The sequence below is a fragment of the Balaenoptera musculus genome, chromosome 5 (assembly GCF_009873245.2).
Source record: "Balaenoptera musculus isolate JJ_BM4_2016_0621 chromosome 5, mBalMus1.pri.v3, whole genome shotgun sequence".
Taxonomy (NCBI): domain Eukaryota; kingdom Metazoa; phylum Chordata; class Mammalia; order Artiodactyla; family Balaenopteridae; genus Balaenoptera; species Balaenoptera musculus.
The window spans coordinates 54228065-54250607 of record NC_045789.1 but is presented as its reverse complement, the minus strand read 5'-3'; the positions used below and the strand labels follow the sequence as shown (position 1 = coordinate 54250607).

General features: G+C 37.2%; 1 protein-coding gene across 1 annotated transcript in view; it reads left to right on the top strand.

Annotated features, from left to right (window-relative positions):
- Positions 1-15605, top strand: part of STAP1 (signal transducing adaptor family member 1) — a 40000-nt gene extending 24395 nt beyond the window's left edge. Inside the window, 6 exon segments of the mRNA XM_036852238.1 lie at positions 902-1074; positions 2613-2741; positions 9842-9915; positions 12179-12250; positions 12253-12273; positions 15574-15605. Coding sequence (XP_036708133.1) covers positions 902-1074; positions 2613-2741; positions 9842-9915; positions 12179-12250; positions 12253-12273; positions 15574-15605 — 501 coding nt within the window.
- The last annotated feature ends 6938 nt before the right edge of the window (positions 15606-22543 follow it).

Here is a 22543-nt window from a genome sequence, read left to right as displayed (position 1 = left end):
TGCCATATGGTTGGTGGAGCTTATTCCAGGTTATCTGTGGGATAGCTGGGCAACTTGCAGGCACTCTAGGACTTCCCTGGCAGTGAGATCCAGCGAGCTCAGAATAAAAAATGAGAGGTTTGATGTTACTTGAATCAGCTTGTGGTGCCAGGTGCGTGTACTTAGCTTTGGACCAGATCAAAAGGAATGTTTCTTGGAAGAAAGTCAGGCGCCCTGTGCAGGTTCTAGCTGGTTTAGAGGCAGTTCTAAAACACCAAGATCGTCTGTCATACAGAGTGAAGTAAGTCAGAAAGAGAAAAACAAATACAGTATGCTAACACATATATATGGAATCTAAGGAAAAAAAAAAAAAAAGGTCATGAAGAACCTAGTGGCAAGATGGGAATAAAGACACAGACCTACTAGAGAATGGACTTGAGGATATGGGGGGGGGAAGGGTAAGCTGTGACAAAGTGAGTGGCATGGACATATATACACTACCAAATGTAAAATAGATAGCTACTGGGAAGCAGCCGCATAGCACAGGGAGATCAGCTCCGTGCTTTGTGACCACCTAGAGGGGTGGGATAGGGAGGGTGGGAGGGAGGGAGATGCAAGAGGGAAGAGATATGGGAACATATGTATATGTATAACTGATTCACTTTGTTATACAGCAGAAACTAACACACCGTTGTAAAGCAATTATACTCCAATAAAGATGTTAAAGAAAAAAAAAAGCAAAGAGGAAAAATAAAAAAATAAAAAAAATAAAAAATAAAACACCAAGACCCTCTCTTCATGATACTATCCATCCACCTCTGTCAGGTAACAGAAGCTCCTTAGGACCAGCACAGGCTCATCTTTGCTAAAACCAGTTACTCTGCTGTCTTTCTTGTTTGCCTGCTGCTTTAATTGGTTTCAGCTGTCAGTTCCCCTACATGGGTCACTCCCTCCTGGGCAAGTAATTAGACTGCATGAAGTCCTAGAGAGAGAAAAGAAAAGGAGGATTGAGACAGAGCGGACATCGAGTTCATTTCCGGAAAAAGGGAAGGAACCAATTGAAGATTATGTGGATGTATTGAACCCTATGCCAGCGTAAGTGCACCATGAACTTCAGTTTACTTATTAGATTGTTAAAATTAATTTCTAATTATCAAGGAGAGTTGGTCACTGGACTCGTTAAACCAGGGACAATAAGCTGTCTTGTGGATATACAGTATATCTATGAGTACATGTCACATTTCCTCTTCTATGTCATATCACGAAATGCAAAATGCAGATTTGAACCAAGCCTCTTACCACACAGGAAATCTCCCTCCACCCACACAGTTAGACTAAATAGATTTTTTTCCAAAGAACAAACCTAAATAAAACTGCTATGTAGAAGGAAGGAAAGAGGTTTTTTCACCATGCAACTCTATGATTGACTGAGTTTCTATCAGGAAATTATACCAAAGATTTAAAATACCTGAATGCTTTATTCAATTGATCAATCAATGATTAGTCTTGGGCTCGTACTTTGAGGAAGACATGTGCAAAGTGGTAAGGTGTTGTTGGAAATGAAGAGGCACAGAACATCCTGAAGTCAGCAACAGCCTACATTTGTTTTTTAACTCTTATATTGTTGAAAAATGTGACTAAGACTGTGAACCCTGGAATCTTCATCTTCTTGTCAATGAAACTTGTCCTGGTACCATCTTTGACATCAGGTTCTGATGTGTATTCTCTCTGTACTATAATCACTGAAACCTGCTAGCCATCACTCAACTGAAACCAGGGACAACTGATGGACTGATAGGCACCTAGACTACTTCTTTTTCTTTTTTTTTTGCTCAGTAAAAAAGTAATGCATATTTATTACAGATAAATAAAAGAAAATTAAAATCATTCCTTGTCCCACCACTCAGAGATATTCTCTTTCAACATCTTGGTATACTGTATATACTGCCAAATATTTTTCTGCTGAAAAAACAGACTTTTCATTGACTATAATATTTACTATAAAATAAGAAGTGCAAAAAAAATGAGATGTGCTTTCTTAAAAATTTTACACATAAAAATGCCACCAATGCCATTAGAAAGCCATATTATACCAAAAGGAGTGAATTCAGACATACCCTTAAATATGTTATTTAAAACAGAGATCATACAAGAGAAGCATATATATATACATATATGTGTGTGTGTATATATATATATATATATATATATATATATATATATATATATATATATATATAGTATCCCTGAAAAGAAACCACCAACAAATATTATTTATCCAAGAGACTATTATAAACTGAGACTGGGATATATTGTAAATTCTTGTCTTAGATTTTCAAGTGGTAATGGTAAATATATACTGATCAGTAGATAACTTTTCAGGTCTTCACTGTTTAAAAAGAAAGAGGCTTTGGAGGAATGAGGGAAGGAGGGCCTTAAGTATAAGCATACTCATAGTGGCACAGGCTTGTAATAATAGTAATTATAATTATATCAAATTAACTGTAATAATAAAGCTGGAAATTTTAAGAAAACTTAATAACTGTAGCTGTAGGAGTTATTTTAGTAGCATTTTTTCAAGTAATGATCTTCATCAGTTAAAAAAAATTCTGTTTTTTATCTCACCTCTGTAGATGTTTTTATACAGTATCCCGGAAAGAAGCAACAGAGATGCTTGAGACGAACCCTTCCTTGGGAAATATGATCCTGAGGCCTGGTAGTGACAGCAGAAACTATTCTATCACCATCCGGCAGGAGACAGCGTATGTTTAATTTAAAAATGTATGGAATTGTTAAAAGCATGATATCACTTTAGAAAGCAAAGTCACACAAGTTCCGATCAGCATCTGCTATTTGTTTCATTGGGGATAAAAATGTGAACACAAGAATAGGGAGGGAATGTTATATAAACAATGCTAAAGACAGCCAAAGCTAACACTTGTAGTAGGGAAGAAGAAGAATGAGCAGATTACTTGGTCCTGGATATAGTTCTATTATTCATTCACTCATTCATTTCAACAAATATTTATTGAGCAGCTATGAGCTCAAGTAATACTCTAGGTACTGAGGATACAGCAGTGAACAAAACAACATCCCTGGTTTAAGGCGTCTACATTCTAGTAAGGTCACACATACTATAAATACATAACTAAAAATATCATGTATATGATGATAAGGTCTATGGAAGTAATAAAGCAGGATGACAGAGATGGGAACTCTCAGAGGTGATATAGAGGGAAATTTTTTCTGGTTGCTGTTGTTGTTTATTTCATATAGAGTGGTCAAGGAAATCCTCCTTTGTTAACTGACATTTAAGCAGAGACCTGAAGGAAGTGAGGGAACAAACCATACCAATATGTAGGACAAGAGCATTCCAGGCAGCCAGTGCATAAGGCTAGAGGTAGGAGAAGACTTGGGTTGTTCAAAAACAAGAGGCCACTGGGACTACAGTGGAGTGAGCAAGGAGAAAGGGTTAGGAGATGAGATTCCAGAGGTGGGGGAAGGGCTGACAGCTCTAAGCCCTACTGGTCATTGTAGGGAAAGGGGTTATACTGTGAATGATAATGAGAGGCCATTGGCCTCTGATGAATAAAGAAGTGACATGATCTGACTTTTCTATAAAAAGAATCACTTAGGAGCCTCTTGTTAAGGTTAATAATTTCTTTCTAGTGAAATGGTTTACCTTTGATAGTCAGTAACATTTACATGCAAAAGTTGATTTTTCTGTGTAGCCACGGTGGTTGTATCTTTTAAAGTCTACTCCTTCCCTCAGAGTCTATAAAAACTTGCATTTCAATAGGGACTCTGGCTTAGTTAACATTTTTACAACTGATAATATAATTGAAATATAGTGATTTTTGTCCTAAATGAAAATATTCAGTACATGATTATCTTTCATATAAGAGCTTAAACAGAACTTTGATTCTTGAATTTGACATTCTTTCTGTGGATAATATTCTATTTTTTTTTTTTTTTTTTTTTTTAGCTATAACACATCTATCTAGGAATCTAGCTACTGATCCATATATAAATATCAATAATTCTGAATAGATTAAATATGAAGACACTGGCAAGTGAATAAAGGCAGTAAAAAGAAAATAGTCACTTGGGCTTCCCTGGTGGTGCAGTGGTTGAGAATCTGCCTGCCAATGCAGGGGACACGGGTTCGAGCCCTGGTCTGGGAAGATCCCACATGCCACGGAGCAACTGGGCCCGTGAGCCACAATTACTGAGCCTGCGTATCTGAAGCCTGTGCTCCGCAACAAGAGAGGCCGCGATAGTGAGAGGCCCGCGCACCGCGATGAAGAGTGGTCCCCGCTTGCCGCAACTAGAGAAAGCCCTCGCACAGAAACGAAGACCCAACACAGCCATAAATAAATTAATTAATTAATTAAAAAATAAAAGAAAATAGTCACTTACAGGACAAAATTAAAATTATGGCATGTGGCTGCAATGCTAGTATGAGCTACAACCCAAGAAGCTTCATTCACTTGCCAATTACTTCATATAAAGAGACTTGTCTTTATACACTAGCCATGTGGCAAGAACGTTAGATGGTAAATCAGATCCTGAGTCTGTGTGTGAAGTAAGAGAATCTGTGTGTGTGTGTGTGTGTGTGTGTGTGTGTGTGTGTGTATTTTTCCACAATATGAATATCTATGTCAGCTTAATCATCTTGTGGTTTCATTATTTTTTCTGTTTATCATAGGCTAACATTTGGAATTAAAGGATTTTCAACTAATATGGTAGAATATCATGGATTACTCATGATAATTTACTTGATTTATAATTTAATTGGCTACCTTGAAACCAATCCAAAATAAATAAAAGTTATGACTGGCATTAAATCTCAGTGAGCTTGTAAGAACTCCTGGGAGAAAAGTGAAATTTTCTATTTAGTATATCCTGGTCAAGGAGTCTGTCCTTTTTTGGGTTTAGGAAATTGAATATCACATAAAATACAGAATGTCTTTAACTGTTTACTTCCACTTTAAAAAATAAGAGTATACAAAACTGAATTCAAATTTATTCCACATACCATCCCATTTTACACAATGAGACAATGAAACCTGTGGAGGGCAGCAGCCTGCCCGAAGTCACACAGCTGAACCCAGGTCCACTGCGAGGTGGCTCCTGAGCCCGCCTCTTACCTGCAGAGCATCTGATCAGGGCAGTGACAGGATGGGGCCGGTCTCAGCTAGGAGCTGGCTCGAGGGCGGCGGTAGGGGTCGGGGTGGGAGGCAGGTGGAGGCAGGTACCCTGAGCCTCTGGCCCTTCTCCACCAGCAGTCCACGAACTTGGCATGGAGCCTAGAGGAATTGTTAGCGTCAGATCTGAAGCTGAGACTGCCGTGTTTCAAATCCTAGCTGTGACAAACCAAACACTCCATATCTGCCCGACTCCCGCCAAACGCATTCCCCACCCCCAACCACTGTCCTGGGAAGGTACACACTTTGGGTTACTTTCTCCTTTTTCTACATATGTTTGTCCCACAGTTATTGTATAGCATTGTTTTATGTTTTTAAGTTTTATGGAAGTGATATATTGTACTCACCAACCCACAACTTCATGTTTACCCTGAGGACATGCTTTTGGATTAGTCCATATTGTTACCTGGAGATCTTGTCCTCTTGTGTGTCAATATTTAACTCTTCTTTAATGCCCTTCAATGACGTTTTACATATTTTTTAATAATGTACTGCATATCTTTTGGATTTTATTCTGAGCCACTTTAAGGTTTTGTAAATGAAATTTTAAAAAATTTTAATAAAATAATTCTTAATTAGCAAAAAAATTTATCTCACAGATTTTTTTTTAAGATCTTTATTGCAGTATAATTGCTTTACAATTGTGTGTTATCAGCTATACATATACATATATTCCCATATCTCCTCCCTCTTGCATCTCCCTCCCACCATCCCTATCCCACCACTCTAGGTGGTCACAAAGCACCAAGCTGATCTCCCTGTGCTATGCAGCTCTCACAGATTTTTAAAAAAAGGAATTTAATCTAACTGATTGAAAGTTAAATTAGATCACACAAGAAAGTGACTTTTTTCTTTCATACTTTTCTTTTCTTGGTTGGATTGAGTGTTTGATCCATTTGTATGTGAACCCTGTGCTACTGTTCTGCATGAAATGAACAAAATCCTGAGATCTAATGGCTCTTTAAAGACTGTATATTTCCTGCACAATAGCAGCAAGATCTCTTTTAAGGTGGTCTAAATTAGTCCAACTTTTGATTTGCATTTTCCGAACGAGTGAGCTATGAGAAATAACAGCGTTTTCTGTTGTAAATATGGGTTGTGACCAAATGCAATGAGTTTCTATACTTAGGATATAGATCTGATGTCACAGTTTTTATTCATATTGTATTTGTTATATTTAACCTCATTAGAAAGAGTCTGGCAAAGGAGTTCATATCAAAATTACATAAGTCTATTTTTAGTAAACATACTTCCAGTTTAAATTCACATAGAAATTCATGCTTGTACAGCTAATGGTCATAAAAGTTTATGACATTTCATAAAACTGATCATCCCTCCACTCTCAAGAAAAGTTTATATTTAGAAAGCAAGGAGTGAGGTAGAGTGGTCAAACTAGAGCATTCTAACACTGGAGTCAGTATGTGCTTATTTAGGCTTTGGGGAATAGTTTATACCTGAAAGTGGCTAGGAAAAATTTTAACTGTTTTTGCACAAATATTCCTTATGAGCCAGATATATCTATGATGTTAAGGATTATCATATGTGTTCTCTAATGCCTCAAAATAGGTCTTTTGGAATGCCTGGATTTAATATATTCTGTTTAACAGGTCACAATTTTAAAGAATAGCAATTGTAGAGAGTAGTAGAAGTTTAGCTGGTTAGACTGTATCGCAGTAGTCTGTAAAGACTTTGGCAGAAGTCTAGACCATTAGGAAGCACCTGTGTTGCCCACAAAACCAATTCACTCTCTTACAGGTTGTAGGAGAAATGTTCAGCCATGCAAGTTTAGACCAGTGTGCCTGGTAAAACACTAGCTAAAAAGGATAAGTTGGTTTACAAAGCAGTACTTGAAAGTAAAATTATCTCCATCTGTTAACAAATCAACTGTGGGAGAAAAGATTTTAGTTCTCAGGAAGAAGCAAAAGTCCTTCAATGACAAATTATCAGGTGACTCCTCTCTTGATGTAAAATATCATCCACTTTTACCCAGCCCAGTGGTGTGTGACTTCATAAGACATAAAGCTATTCTTACACCAAACTTCATAATTTGGTTTTGTTTTCTTAAAATTGTTATGAGTACGTGGCAAGCTAGATGTATAAACACTTTGGAAAGCCATTAGCCAAGAAAGCAATAGAAAATATTTACCCAAAATTCATTCCTCTGCAAAAATCGGGGTCAGGAGCTAAGAACAGTATTTATAACCATATTTAAAGCCACATATATTTTTTTAAAGACAGGTTACTTCTTTTATGAGGTGGTAATCAGGAAACCTCAATATAGCAAATTTTATCAATCTAGATTTTTCCCCTCTCTCTTTATTCTTTTGGGAAAAAAAATATGAAAGAAAAACACAGGTCTGAAATGAGAGTCAAAACCTAAGTGACTTCAATGGAATTTTTTTTCTACCTTATTTTCTGCCTTAGCACTTAGTCCTATTAGTCAAAAGTTCCAAGAGACTCTGTTAACTATTGCTGCTTTTCCTCCCACAGCTTTGCCATGGATGATGATGATGATGATGATGATGATGATGATGATGATATGATGGCTATTATTAACAACAACAATCACTGTCCCCACTTATGGGGTACTTTTGTGGGTCCTCTGTTAAGTGCTTGACAAACATTTCCTTCAGGCACAATAAAAACTGAGACAGACAGTATTTTCCATGTTTCACAAGTGAAGAAACTGAGAATTACAGAAACTACTAAAAAACTGCATTTAAAAAGTAGTAAAACATAGTTATAATTTACTGTCTACATGTGACAGACATTGTACAATACTAAGGATTTTTCAAACATTAATTCACAACAGCACTGTGAAACAGGCATCACCATTTCCATTTTATAGATGAAGAAATGAGGCTCAGAGAGTTCATACAGCAGAACCAGAATTTGAACCTAGATCTTTCTGGTTATAAAGGCCATGCCTTTCAAGCTTTCTATCAGTCTTCCAAGGAATAATAATCACTTACGTCATAGGAATAAAAAAAATCTAATGGGAATTGGTGAGAGTTTTCAAAAGTATGATTATAAAGGTCTTTTCATGTAGGGACAAAGACAAAGACAAAGCCAGAGTCAGCCACCCCAAAAAAGGGTAGTTGTAGGATTTCCTCCATCCAAAGTTTTCCTTCACCAGCCCGTGACTGATTCCTGAAGGTTCAGCACTAGGAAATAATTTTTGGTTTTCCTTAGGAGGGAAGAGGGTAGGTTAGGTTTTATCCCACGTTTTGAGAATAAAGCTCTAAAGTGATTGGAAAAAATTGTTAGCTGTTTTCCAATGTGATATCCAATTAAGAGAAGATTTGGATATTACAGTAGATGATGAGAGTCCCTTAAGTAGAACTGTAGTTCAGTCCCAGAGGAATGTGACCTGGAAATGGAGAGAGGAGTGATGAAAAAGAACGTGGGAGGCCTTGTAGACAAACTTAACCTGATAAACAATTTTGCTTAGGCAGCTTCTGTAAACTGGACAGATGTTGAATTAGTTTGTCTTTCAAGCAATGGAGGCGTAATAAATGCTATTAACTTTTCAACATTAGAAAAAGTCTTGGTCCTGACACTACTGCCATATGAATCAAGGCAAACATACTGACTTCTGCTCTCAGTATAAATTAGTTCTAGCAAACAGCACTATTAGATGGGTTCCTAATATTTTTTAAAAAAAATAAATTTATTTATTTATTTTGGCTGTGTTGGGTCTTTGTTGCTGCACGTGGGCTTTCTCTAGTTGTGGCGAGTGGGGGCTACTCTTCGTTGCAGTGTGTAGGCTTCTCGTTGTGGTGGCTTCTCTTGTTGCAGAGCGCGGGCTCTAGGCGCGCGGGCTTCAGTAGTTGTGGCGTGTGGGCTTCAGTAGTTGTGGCTCACGGGCTCTAGAGCACAGGCTCAGTAGTTGTGGTGCACAGGCTCAGTTGCTCCGCAGCATGTGGGATCTTCCCGGAGCAGGGCTTGAACCTGTGTCCCCTGCATTGGCAGGTGGATCCTTAACCACTGCGCCACCAGGGAAGTCCCCCAAATATTTTTTAAAATTCAGTTTTATAAATATTTACTGTGTGCCTAACGCTGGAGTACAAAAGGGAATTGAATGTGCTCCTTATTCTTAAGCAGTTCTAGTCAAAAAATACCATATATCTAGGGTGGTAATAATTTAGTGCTGTGTCACTACAGAAGAGGAAGACATTAGGATTCATCTACTATACTTACATTCTCACCTACATGTTCGTATAATATTTAACACCTACCATTTTCCATATCTCTAAGTCAGCCCTGAAGTTAGCAGATTATCCACGGTGGTATACGGCTAGCAGGAAGAACAGCTACTGAGGGCATTCTCATAGGAATAGTGATGAAGAAAGGAATTTGCTTTCAGTTAATTCTTTCTACTTCCCTTTTAATATAGAGAATATAGATTTGACGTGTATATGCCTACATAGGATTTTATAATATTGTCTATTTTATATCTTGGTTATTCTTTCTCATTCACCCACTCAATGACCCAGGTTTCCTATATCCCTAGTGTATAAACCCCCAAAACGAGACATAGAAAACTAGAGTAATGGGAACATAGTTTTACTGTACAGGTGATATTTTATACTCACTTTAGTTTGATTTGACCCAATAGTAAGTATACTTAAATGAAGATGAACTTTTTTTTTTAGCCTGCCAAGAATCAAGCACTACAAAGTGCTGAGTGTAGGAAAAAACTACACGATTGAATTGGAAAAACCTGTAAGTAACTATTTCTTTTTTGTTGATTAATTTTCTCCTGCTTCCTCCCAAACCTACCTTATAGAATTCAAAGTAAGGTGGAAAAGCAGACTCCTTGCCTAGGAACATAGTGCTGGCGAAAAACAGCCATGTTAAGGGGTCCTGAAGGTAGCAGACATCCAGGGTGAGAAACGAGATGCAAGAGCAGGTGGGGGAGGCAGAGTAGAAGATCATCTGCTATCAATTCTTTCCACTTCTTTCTTTCTCTGAAGATCTTTATCAATATAATTGTCTCAGGGAGAGAAAAATATTTTTGTTAAGCATCTATTTTACATACTCCAATTAGAAGTATGTAAGTATTCCAATGTACTTATTTATTTATTTATAAATTTATTTATTTTTGGCTGCGTTGGGTCTTCGTTGTTGTGCGCAGGCTTTCTCTAGTTGCAGAGAGCAGGGGCTACTCTTCGTTGCGGTGCACAGGCTTCTCATTGCGGTGGCTTCTCTTGTTGCGGAGTATGGGCTCTAGGCGCGCGGGGCTTCAGTAGTTGTGGCTCACAGGCTCGGTAGTTTGTGGCGCAAGGGTTTTAGTTGCTCCGTGGCACGTGGGATCTTCCCGGACCAGGGCTCGAACCTGTGTCCCCTGCATTGGCAGGCGGATTCCTAACCACTGTGCCACCAGGGAAGCCCCTGGGAAGCCCCCAATGTGCTTATTTCTAATGGGAAAAAAAATCTTTAAATGCCTGGTCCTTTAATACCCACCATCCAGAAGTTCAGAAATTCCCCTCTTAATAGTAACAAGTAGTGAAGAGAGGATTTCTTCCTTGTCTTCAACCCCTCTCCTACCCCAGCTGACTTGTAGTCATAACTATTCGATACTATGTTAGGCACAGAGCCAAATACTTCACACACGCCATCTAATTTAATCTTTATCATTACCCTGAGGTAACACCTATTATACAGGTGGAAAAACTGGTATTTACACTGGTTTCAGCCAATGACAATGAAGTAATGTGGCCTGTGGTCCAGGATGCTGGGGAAAGGAAGCATCTGTAATCTCAGGCTGCAGTGGTGGGAAGACTGGGTCAGGAAAGTGCTATCACTTAAATGGATTCGATGGGTCTTGAAGATGTTTATGATATCTTCTCTAAAACTGAGCTCCTATTTCCTCTGCCTCTCTAGGCCCATTGTACTGACCAGAGAAAGGGAGTGTAGTGTTGAATTTCTTATGGTCTGGCCATAACCCTTAGAGTGCAGACCTTTACCAAGAGCAAGACAGCTGCTGCTTCATATACCCCACTTACATCTTTGCCATAAATGCCTCCCAGAGATTTTCAGTTCTCATGTCCACGCCTGACTGGGCTTTTTCAGAAATTCTAATGAAGGAAACAGAGAATTAGATTGCTGAAGGATAATCCAAATAACCAAGTGACTGGAAGCAATGGCTGGGGAGGAAGAATGTGCCTCTGCAACCGGTGAACTGGGGCTCATTTATCTGTCATTAGCCCCAACAGTCCCTAGTGTACACAAAGTGAACAGCCTGGATTATTCTTTCACCTTTCATACTCCCCAATCCTACCCTTCAACCAGGTTGTCATTCCGTGAATTCTTTTTCCTCTTTAAGTTTACCAGGGATATTCAGGTTTAACCTGGTTTTACTTGTCAAAAAATATTGGCTTAGGGGGTAGCAAGACATTTTAGTTACTCCTAGCCAAGTAAATTAGCCTGTTACAATGAGATATTAAAATGCTAAGTTCTCTGGCTTTAAAGGGGTCTTTAGTTTCAAGCAGAAGAAAGCAATTATGGTTAACAAGCAAAAAAAAAGAATTTAAGAACATAGGAAGCCCACAGAATGACTGGAAGGCAAGAAAACCTTCAGGGACTAGGAAGCAGTTACTTGTACTAAGCATCATCTGATTAGGAATCTGCTTTCTTGATCCTCTACTCAAGTTCAAATTTCAGGAAGGGAGCTTTTTTGGGCCTAACTTGAATCACATTCTCATACAGTAACTGGGAAAGAGCAGAGTAACTAATTATTATCCACCAAATTGTATACAATAGGAAAGGGGTAATTTCTTAATAGGGAATTAGATACGGTTATAAAGGAGAAAGAAAATGCATGGGTAGGTAAAACCTTGGCCATTTAGCAAGCTGTTAAAGTGAGGAATTGACACGATTTTCTGGAGGATAGGAAATACACAGTAATCTCCATTAAATTTCATTTGAGCTTTCTCTTACTCTATCTTTACACAGGTGACACTGAGCCTTCTCTCATTCTCTGTATACAGGTAACACTCCAAATCTTTTCAGCGTCATTGATTATTTCGTGAAGGAGACTCGAGGAAATTTACGGCCATTTATATATCAACTGATGAAACCCTTGGTATGTTCTTCATTTCATTGCTATATTAAGAAAAGGAAAACAAAACAACACCAAAAAAACCTATATATGATTTGTAATACCAACCAGGTAGGATTATATAGTTCAGCCTTTAAATTTATCCATTTGGAAATCATTTTGTCATTGACCCTGTGAAAATAAGGGAAGTACCAATAATTCCTGGTGGATAGAGTATATGCCCACTCTAGAGAAACAAATCTTGAGGCATGTATTGTGACTATTAACTTCATTCCATCATTCTACTCAATTTTATCAACTTTATCAAACAAATTTGATGAGAAGAAAGCCATACAGAGTCACGGAAACCAAACAGGGAATTTAAAGGTATGGTCCTGTCACAAGGTCAGATGCTTGAGACATGAAAATGGACGAGGATTAAGGGGACACTATGGGGATTGGTCATTAGGCAATAGATGACTTGAGAGTGCGATCTTATTCCACTGTAAAGGCAGAAGGCAGAGTGCAAGATAACAAGTAGTGGGTGGGTAGTGAGGAACTACAGATGAAGATCGTAGTTAGGATTGGCTGTGGGGCCCCTTGTTCATAAGTTATGAAGAATTTCAAAACAGTGGTAGCAGACCATTAAACCAAGCATGAGACCCAGTGCAAGTACACAGTTCACATGACCACAAAGCTGGCCCTGTTTGTAGTCCAGTTTTTGGCAAAGCAGGGCAGGCTGGACGTGACAGTTTCTTTCCATCCTTTGAAACAATCCCTGGTGCACATGGTCACTGACAAGCTGTAAGCAGGAGAGAAAAAAATATCTACAGATTATGAGGCAAAACAACTTGGTTTGGTTACCGGCATCAGGGCATATCTGGAAAGTCTCACTAATTAAAAGGACGGCAAGCTTTAAAGGTCCAAGTTTTAAAACATGGGTATGACTCTTGTGATGCCAAATAATTTTAGTAACTCAGATGTCTGAAGGAACTTAGAAATTATCTAGTATAGTGTCTCATTCTGTATAGGAATCACCTGCACACTCAATACAGAAAACATCTCTAAGACGTGACCAGTTTGTAAATTCTTAATGACAGCCACCTCACTGATTTTTGACGCAGCATTGTTCACTTTTGGTCAGCTCTCATTTTAGATAATTATTCTACTTCTGAGTCTGAAACATTCTTCCTTTAACTTATACATATTAATCCAACTTTTGGCTTAAAACAACACATGGTTTTAAAAAGCCATCAAATATTTAAAAACTGCCACCATGTCCCCCCTTAGTCTCACTTTGTCAACTACAGATTATTGGTCCCGTCAGCTCTCTTCTTCTCATGTTTGACCTTCTCTATCTTAAAATATAACCACAAAGGATGAACATGTTATTATAGATATGTCAGCATAATTACATTGCCTGGGCTTTATGCAGGAAAATACACCTAATAGAAAATCTCTGGGAATGTGCTATTAATGTGGTTTTCTTTTTTTTCCCCCCAGAGATGAAAGGATTTCCTTGTAACATCTCTAAAATAATAATAATAAAAAAAAAAACAGGGGTGAGGGATCCAATATAATTTGCCTCCTCTATGGATGATATTGTGTCAGTTATCTAATGCTGTGTAACAAACCGCCCCTAAACCATGGTGGTTAAATCAACAACCGCTTTATTTGCTCATGACTCTGCACATCAGCAGTTTGGACTGGATTCAGTTGGGCAGTTCTTCTGCTAGTCTCACCTGGTGTCATTCACAGGACTATAACCAGCTGGTGGCTTGACTGGAGCTGCAGGGTCCAAGTTGGGCTCATTCACACATCTGGTGCTGGTGGTCATCTGGGGCTGGCTGAACCTCTCTCTTCATGTGGTCTCTAATCCTGGAGGAGGTTAGCCCATGTTCTCTCACATGAGAACTCGGAGTAGTTAAGGAGGGAAGGGTAGCTGCATGTACTTGGGCTAGGAATTCTTAGTGTTGAGAACAAAGTATGGCCCTCTTGGAGCTTTTCATATAGAAGCTGTGAACTGAATGATTCCAATGATTATGTTCCTACCCTTTTGCCAACAGCACACTATCTTGATTACTGTATCTTATGTACAGGGGTTATTTTTCTTCCTTTCTTTTAAAAAATTATCTAATTTGTATAAATAAAATTCTTTTTGGTGTATAGTTCTGAGTTTTGACAACTATCACCACAATCAAGGCACAGAAAGTTGCATCATCTCAAAAAAAGCCCTAATGTTCTTCCTTTTTAGTCAACCCTTCTTCTCACACACAATCCCTGGCAACCACTGATCTGTTTCCATTCCTATAGTTTAGCATTTTTCCAGAATGTCATATAAATGGAATCACAGTATGGAACCTTCTGAGATTGATTTCTTTCACTCATTATAATGTATAGATTCACACAAGTGTTGTGTATTAGAGCTCACTCTTTTTTATTTATGAACAGTATTTTTCTGTAGGGAGGTACCAGTTTGTTTATCCATTCACCAATTTAAATATATTAGGGTTGTTTCCAGTTTTGTGAAATTATTAAGCTATATAAATATTCATATGCAGATTTTTGTGTGAAAATAAGTCTTCATTTCACTTTGGTAAAATATCTAGGAATGAGATTACTGGGTCATAAGTATATGTCTAACTTTTTATAAGAAACTGTAAAACTCTTCTCACAGGTGGTCCCACCTTTTTACATCTCTACCATCAATGTCTGAAAGCTCTGGTTGCATCCTTGCCAGCACTTCATATTATCTTTAAAAAAGTTATTCTAGACGCAGATGTAGAGAATGGACTTGAGGACATGGGGAGGGGGAAGGGTAAGCTGGGACAGACTGAGAGAGTGGCATGGACATATATACACTACCAAATGTAAAATAGATAGCTAGTGGGAAGCACCTGCATAGCACAGGGAGATCAGCTCGGTGTTTTGTGACCACCTAGAGGGTGGGATGGGGGGGGGGGGGAGGCGCAAGAGGGAAGGGATATGGGTATATATGTATACATATAGCTGAGTCACTTTGTTATACAGCAGAAACTAACACAACATTGTAAAGCAATTATACTCCTATAAAGATGTTTAAAAAAAAGTTATTCTAGTAAGTTTGTAGTGGTATCTCTGTAATTTTAATATGCATTTCCCTAACAATTAAGGACACTGAGCATCTTTTCATGTGCTATTTGCCATTCATATATCTAATTTGGTAAAATATCGGCCTAAATATCTTGCCCATATTTTTATTGGGTTGTTTTCTTATGGTGGAATTTTGACAGTTCTGTTCATATTCTGAATACAAGTCCTTTGTCAGATATGTGATTAACAATTTTTTTTTCATTCTTTTAACAGCATCTTTTGCAAAGCAGAGTCTTAAATTTTGACGAAGTACAATTTATCAATTTTTGCTTCTATGGATTGAACTTTTGGTGTTGTAGCTGAGAATTCTTTGCCTAACCCAAGATCATGAAGACTTTTTTCTTATGTTTTCTTTTAGAAGTGTTACAGTTTTATTTATTTTTGGCCATACCATGCAGCTTGTGGGATCTTAGTTCCCCGACCAGTGATCGAACCCAGGCCCTGGCAGTGAAAGTGCTGAGTCCTAACCACTGGATTGCCAGGGAATTCCTAGTTTTATGTTTTAATTTAGGTCTATGATCCATTTGGAATTTTTGTTTAAGGTGTGAGGGATGAGTCAAGGTTCATTTGCATTTAGATATGTAATTGTTCTAGGACCATTTGTTTATAAAGATCATCCTTTCTTCATTAAATAGCCTCTACGCCTTCATAAAAAATCGATTCAACATATTTTTTGTGAATCAGTTTCCAATGATTATGTTCCTACCCTTGTGCCAACAGCACACTATCTTGATTACTGTAGCTTTACAGTAATTCTTGAAATCAAGAGGTATAAGTCTAACTTTTTTCTTCTTAAAATTGTTTGGACCAATCTAGTTTCTTTGCCTTTTAGTATAAGTTTTAGAATCAGCTTGTTGTTATCTACAGAAAAATTCTCCTGGGTTTTGATTTGGATTTTGTTGAATCTTATAAATCATTCAGGGAGAAGTGACATCTTGCGAATACTGAGTCTTCCAATCGAGAAAGAAGTATATCCCTCCATTTATTTATGTTGTCTTTCTTTTACAATGCTTTTGTAGTTTTCAGCATACAGAGCCTGCACATATTTCGTTACATTAATAGCTAAGTATTTAATTTTTTGGTGCTACTCTAAATGGTACTGTTGAAAAATTCTGAACTCCAATTGTTCATTGGTATTATATAGAAATATAATTTTGTATATTGATCTTATATTCCAAGATTTTGCTAATATCACTTATTCATTCTAAAAGCTTTTTTTTGGTTGTTGATTCCTTGGAATTTTATATGTAGAAATCATGTTATCTGTGACTAGAGACAGTTTCAGTTCATGTTGTCCAATCTGGATACCTTTTATTTATTTTTCTTGTATTATTGTACTTACTGGCTGGACTGTCTAGAACAATGATGAATTGAAATGGTAAGAGTGGACATCCTTGTCTTTCTCCCAGTTTTAAAGGAAAAACATTCCACCTTTTACTAATAAGTATGATGTTGGCTATAGTTTTTTTTTATTATTATTATTTTTAAAATGCCCTTTATCAAACTGAGGAAGTTTCCTTCAATTCCTGGTTTGCTGAAGTAGTTTTATTTTTGTTTTTGAATCATGAAAGGATGTTGAATTTTGCCAAATGATTTTTCTGTACCTATTGAGATGATCATGATTTTTCCTTTTATTTGATTAATATGGTGAATTGATAGATTTTCCATTTTTGAACCAGCCTTGCATATACCCACTTGATCATATGTATTATCTGTTTTTCAAAACAATTTTGTCTAGTTTTGGTATTAATGCAATGCTGGCATCAAAAAATGAGCTGAGAAGTATTCTCTTTTCTTTATAGTCTGTAAGATGTGTGTAGAATTGGTATTATTTCTTCCTTAAATATTTGGTAGAATTCACCCTATAGGCCTGAAGATTTCTTTGCTGGAAGGTTTTAAACTATGAATTCAGTTTCTTTAATTGAATTTAGATGTAGGACAATTCAGGTTATCTATTTTTTTCTGAGAGTATTTTGGTAGTGTCTTTCAAGGAACTGGTTCATTTTTTCTGAGTCTTCAATAAATAGTCCTTCTGACCCAGGGCCTGGTACAGAGTGGAAACTGATGGATGTTGGTGGAATAACTGGATGACTGAATGCCTAAGCATAGCATTGGGGAAGGAGGGAAGCAATATTCTCTGTTTCCAGAGGAAAACTGTCACTCTCAGAAACACAAAAGGACCATCACAATTATCTGTACATGTCCTACATTCCAGGCTCTATGTGAAGAGCCAGGATTACATGAATCATCTCGCCTTACTGCTCCCAAGAATCTTATGAGGAAGATATACTATCTATCTCCATTTTATAATCAAGAAAAGCAACACTTTAGTTTTCACATACATTTAAGAAGTCACACACGAAGCTAGTAAGTGAAGCTTAAATCCAAATCCATGTTCATTTCTGAAACCTCTTTAAAAAACCTTCTTAGTGGTTCTGCAGCTCCAGTGATAAATATTTGTGTATATTCATATTCTCTCTCCCCTCACTCCATCCTTTCCTGTGTCTGTGGGTTAGGAGTCTGGACCTGGCTTAGCTGGGCTTTTGCAAGTTGCGATCAAGGTGTTGGCTAGGACTGGGTTTTCATCTGAGACTTGACCTGGAAGGATCCATTTCAAATCAGGTTGTTTGGAGAATTCACTTCTTGCAGCTCTAGGATTCATAGCAGCCAGCTTCTTCAAAGATACCAATGGAGGTGGAGGTAGGGAGAAGGAAGTAGGGACTATTGAGCAAATCTACTAGCAAGGCGGAGTCTTATGCAATGTACGTAACGATGGTATTGACATCCCATCACCTTTGCCATATTCTATTGGTTACCACGATTCCCATTTCTGGTATTCACACACTGTGTAAACCCTGTATCTTGAGGGTGGGTTGCAACTGTAACTTGTTTGTAACCAATAGTGACTTGCAACCATATAGGTCCCTTTACTCTCCCCTCCATGTATAGTTGTCATATATATTACGTCTACCTAACACTGAAAACCCCAATAAGCATTATAATTTTGCTTTCAATTGTTATAAACATATTAAAGAATGTGAGAAAGTAGTCTATTATTACCTAGATAACTCCTACCTATGCTCTTTCTTTTTCCTGTGGTATCATTTATCTTCAACTTGAAGAACTTTTACTGAATCTATCCAGTGATCTTTTTAATTTCAGTTTTATTTTGAAAATTTCTGCTTGGTATAATTTTTCTTCCTTTGTAGAGAACATCTATCCTACTGTTTGTTTCAAGAATATTTATCACCACCTCATGGAGCATAGCTCTTCAAAATCTTTGACAATTTCAATATCTTGGTTATTTTAGTGTTGGCATCTGTTGTCTTTTCCCTTAAGAAGTGGTCTCGTTTTTTTGCCTCTTTGTTTACCAAGTAATTTTGAATTGTATCTTGGATATTTTAATTTGAATATTATGTCATGAGCCTCTGGGTCCTATTAAAATCCTCCGGAGATTTTTCTTTTAAGCAGGCAATCATCCTGATTAGACTGAATTAATTTTGCCTTACTTTCTCTGGGAAGTGTTCCAATATCAGTTCAGTTTCAAAACCTTTGGTACGTTGCTTTGGGGCTCTCTTACGCATGTATATCTCAGGAATTAGCCTGGGACTTAGGCAGTGGTTTCTTTAGTTTAGTTCTCTGCTATTACTATTATTCTGGTGGCTCAACTGGTTCAGCTTGCTTTGTGATCAGGAACAAATTATCAACCTCCCTGCATTTTAGATTCCCTTGTTATAGGAGTAGGGAATGACAGATGAACAGAGTTAGAAGGAAACATGAAGAGAGACTTCAGATAGTCACACTGTCTTCTGTAGAGTAATATATTTTCTTTCAAAAGCAGAATGATGATGGAAGAGTAAACTGGAAGAGTAAATGACAGTGGAAATAGGACTTTCTAAGAAAAACTACAAAAAGGTAAAAATCCACTCTGACATATACTGCTGAAGCTTTCAAGTACAAGCAGGAAAAATTGTTCATGTTGAAAAATAAAGAACTACCTCTCCAATTGGTTCAATCAAGCTTTCCCACCCACAATTTCTAGGCCAAGAACCCACCACAGAAGGGAGGAGAGGTTGAAGAAAAATCTACATATTGCATAAAATAAAATGGTAAAACTATTATACTTTCATGTATCTTGGTAATTTATTATTTTCAAAAGGAAGATATTACTTTAAAGAAAATTATCTCTATCTTCCTGATCCTGATTACAAAGTCACTTACTTGGATACCAGAATTAAACACTGCAGCATACAATTTCATTATCTTATCAGAATGAAAACAATTTACTAGAAACCATAGTATATGGCTGTGAGGGTAACTCATAGATATATGCATTCCCATGCACTGATATAAGTTGAAAACATATGGTTCTTTCTAAATGGAGTTTTTATTTCCCAGGGCTTCAGTTTAATACATTTACCTCTATACAATCTCCACAGCAGATTCTCTAGTTCTCATAAATTCTAGCAAGTCCAAAAAAGCCTCATAAGATTTTGTTAAAATCTGATTTGACCAATTTATGAAATGTTAAGTTATTTTAATTACCCAGCTAAAAAACTAGAGACATGAAAAGTACTAGGAGAAGTCCTTTCCCAACGGAAATACTCTATGCCACACTTTTTGGTTATTGGCAATAAGTGAAATTTATCATTTTCCATGTTTCCCTCAAGTTGTCTCTTCGCTGGCTCAAAGTCAACCCATACCTCCTTTTGTAAAAAACATTAATTTATAAGGATGGTAAAAGGCTACATAATCACCCATTCACAAATACAACACAGTATGAGACTAATCCACTTAGAATTCCTTAAAAATACTAATTCTTCAGCCCCACACAAGATCTACTGAACTAAAATCTCAGGGACATTTTTTCATAAACTTTTTTTTTCTTGAAAAACAGGCTTCTAAATTGATGGTCATTCAAATTGGGAATCAACTAAGAATCAAAAGATATGGCTTATATTCTTCTACTTCCTGGTTCTAATTATTTCAATGTTTGGCTTCTTTGGTTCTTCATCTGAAAAAATGAAGGGGTTAGCAATGGATTCTTAAGGTCCTCTTAGCTCCAACACCTTATAAAGATGTATCTTTATAAGAAGAAGAGAGTAGATCACAAACACACACAGAAGAAAGACTACGTGAGACAGAGGGAGAAGATGACCATCAACAAAGCCAACCAGAAAGGCCTCAGAAGAAATCCAACTCTACTGAACACATCAATCTTGGACTTTTAGCCCTCTGCAACTGAAGAAATATATTTCTGTTGTTTAAGCCACTCAGTCTGTGGTATTTGTTACGGCAGCCCTAGCAAACTCATTCAATGAGTTATCTAGGATGCCTAAAAATATGCAGACTCCTAAGCTGCCCTCAGACTGAGTGAATTAATTTCTGGGGGTTGGTCCAATAATCTGCTCTTTTAAAAACACATCACAATAAAGTTTACTACACACAATAAAGTTTGTGAAACTACTTCTCTGAAATCTACCATAATATCAACTGTTAATTGATGCATAGATTACAAAAGATCGACCTATCTATCTCTTATTCTCAAGGGCCTCACAATTAAGTTAGTCCAAATATAGATAAGCAACAAGAGACTCAAGAGCTCCAATTTGTTACCATCTCAAATGTTAAGAATGAATTCTTGCAATCTAAAAGAAATGCAGTTCTTAATATAGGACGCTTAAAAAAAATGGACTCGAAGATAGTGAGGCAAAGTGGTTGACTGCAATAAAGTGAAAGGAATGGACAGGGAGAAAGAAATCAAAGCCCAGGGCCTGACCAAGGTGGAGAGTCTAATAGAAGGCCACCAACACATTAAGCTGGGAGAAACAACAGGAAAAGAGCCACAAAAACTGCAGAAATTGAAATTGACGAAACCATAAAATGGCCCTCATAGTTTTAAATACATGTTAGACAATATCTGCAGAGGATGCGAAACTATAAAAAGTGTTCTAGCAGTTTTAAAAAAGAGAACCAAATAGAACTTATAGGACTGAAAAATACAACCAAAATTAAAAACAAAATGGATGGATTTAATAGTATGTATGAAACAGATGAAGAGAAGTAAAGTAGAATATGTCAGAAGAAATTATACAGTATAAATCCTGACAAGACAAAAACAATTGGTAAATACAGAAGAGAGGGTGATAAATATATGGAAGGCAGAGTAAGTCTGCCACGTGTAATGAGAATCCTCATATAAGAAAAGAGAATGGGGATATAGGCAATATGTGAAGGAGTAATGAACTAACAAAACACACAAATCTAGATTCAAAGAGCTGAACAAATCCTAAACAGGATTAACAAAAGAAATCCATACCCAGACACATAATTATACCACATACAATGAAAGCAGATATTTGTTTTCGAGATGTAATATTTTAGCTTGACAGTTGACTCAAGAGCCAAAGAGGAAGTCGTAAGAGAGTTAGAAAAATATTTCCAACGTGTTGAAAGATAATAAAGGCCAAATTAGAATTTTTACATTCAGCAAACATACCTCTGCAGAATGAGAGCAAAATAAAGATATTTTCAGACAAAGAAATCATGAGCAAGTATGCTACCAGTGGACTGTCACAATATGAAATTCTAGAGGAAATATTTCAGGTAGAAAGAAATTGATCCCAGATGGTAAGCCTGAGGCACAAAGAGAATAAAGAGTAAAGAAAGTGATATATATGTGTGTGTATAAATATAAACATTGACTATATAAGAAAATAATAAAGTCTATAGAATTAAAAGACGTTGAAGTACTTGACAATGGAATTAAAATACAAACAAATAAAATACATGACCATAGTATGCAAGCTGCTAGTTAGACAGTTGTTCTAGTTATTACGTCTGGGTAACAAATAATCCCCAAACTAAGTTGCATGAACAATCCATGTCACAGATTCTGTGGGGCAGGAATCAGCTGGGCACAGCAGGGATGGCTTGTCTCTGCTCCATGAAGTCTGGGGCCTGGAATCACTTGAAAACTTGCTTACTCATATGTCTGACACCTGATGCTGACTGTAGGTTAGGGGTCTCAGTTTCTCTCCTGGGGGCTAGTTTAGGCTTCCTCACAACATGGTATCTGGATTACAAGGGTGAGCTTTCCAAGAGGGAAAGAGCAAGCAAAAGAGATTGAGAGCCAGCCATGCAGATGCCATATAATCTTTTATGATCTAACCTTGAAGTTGTG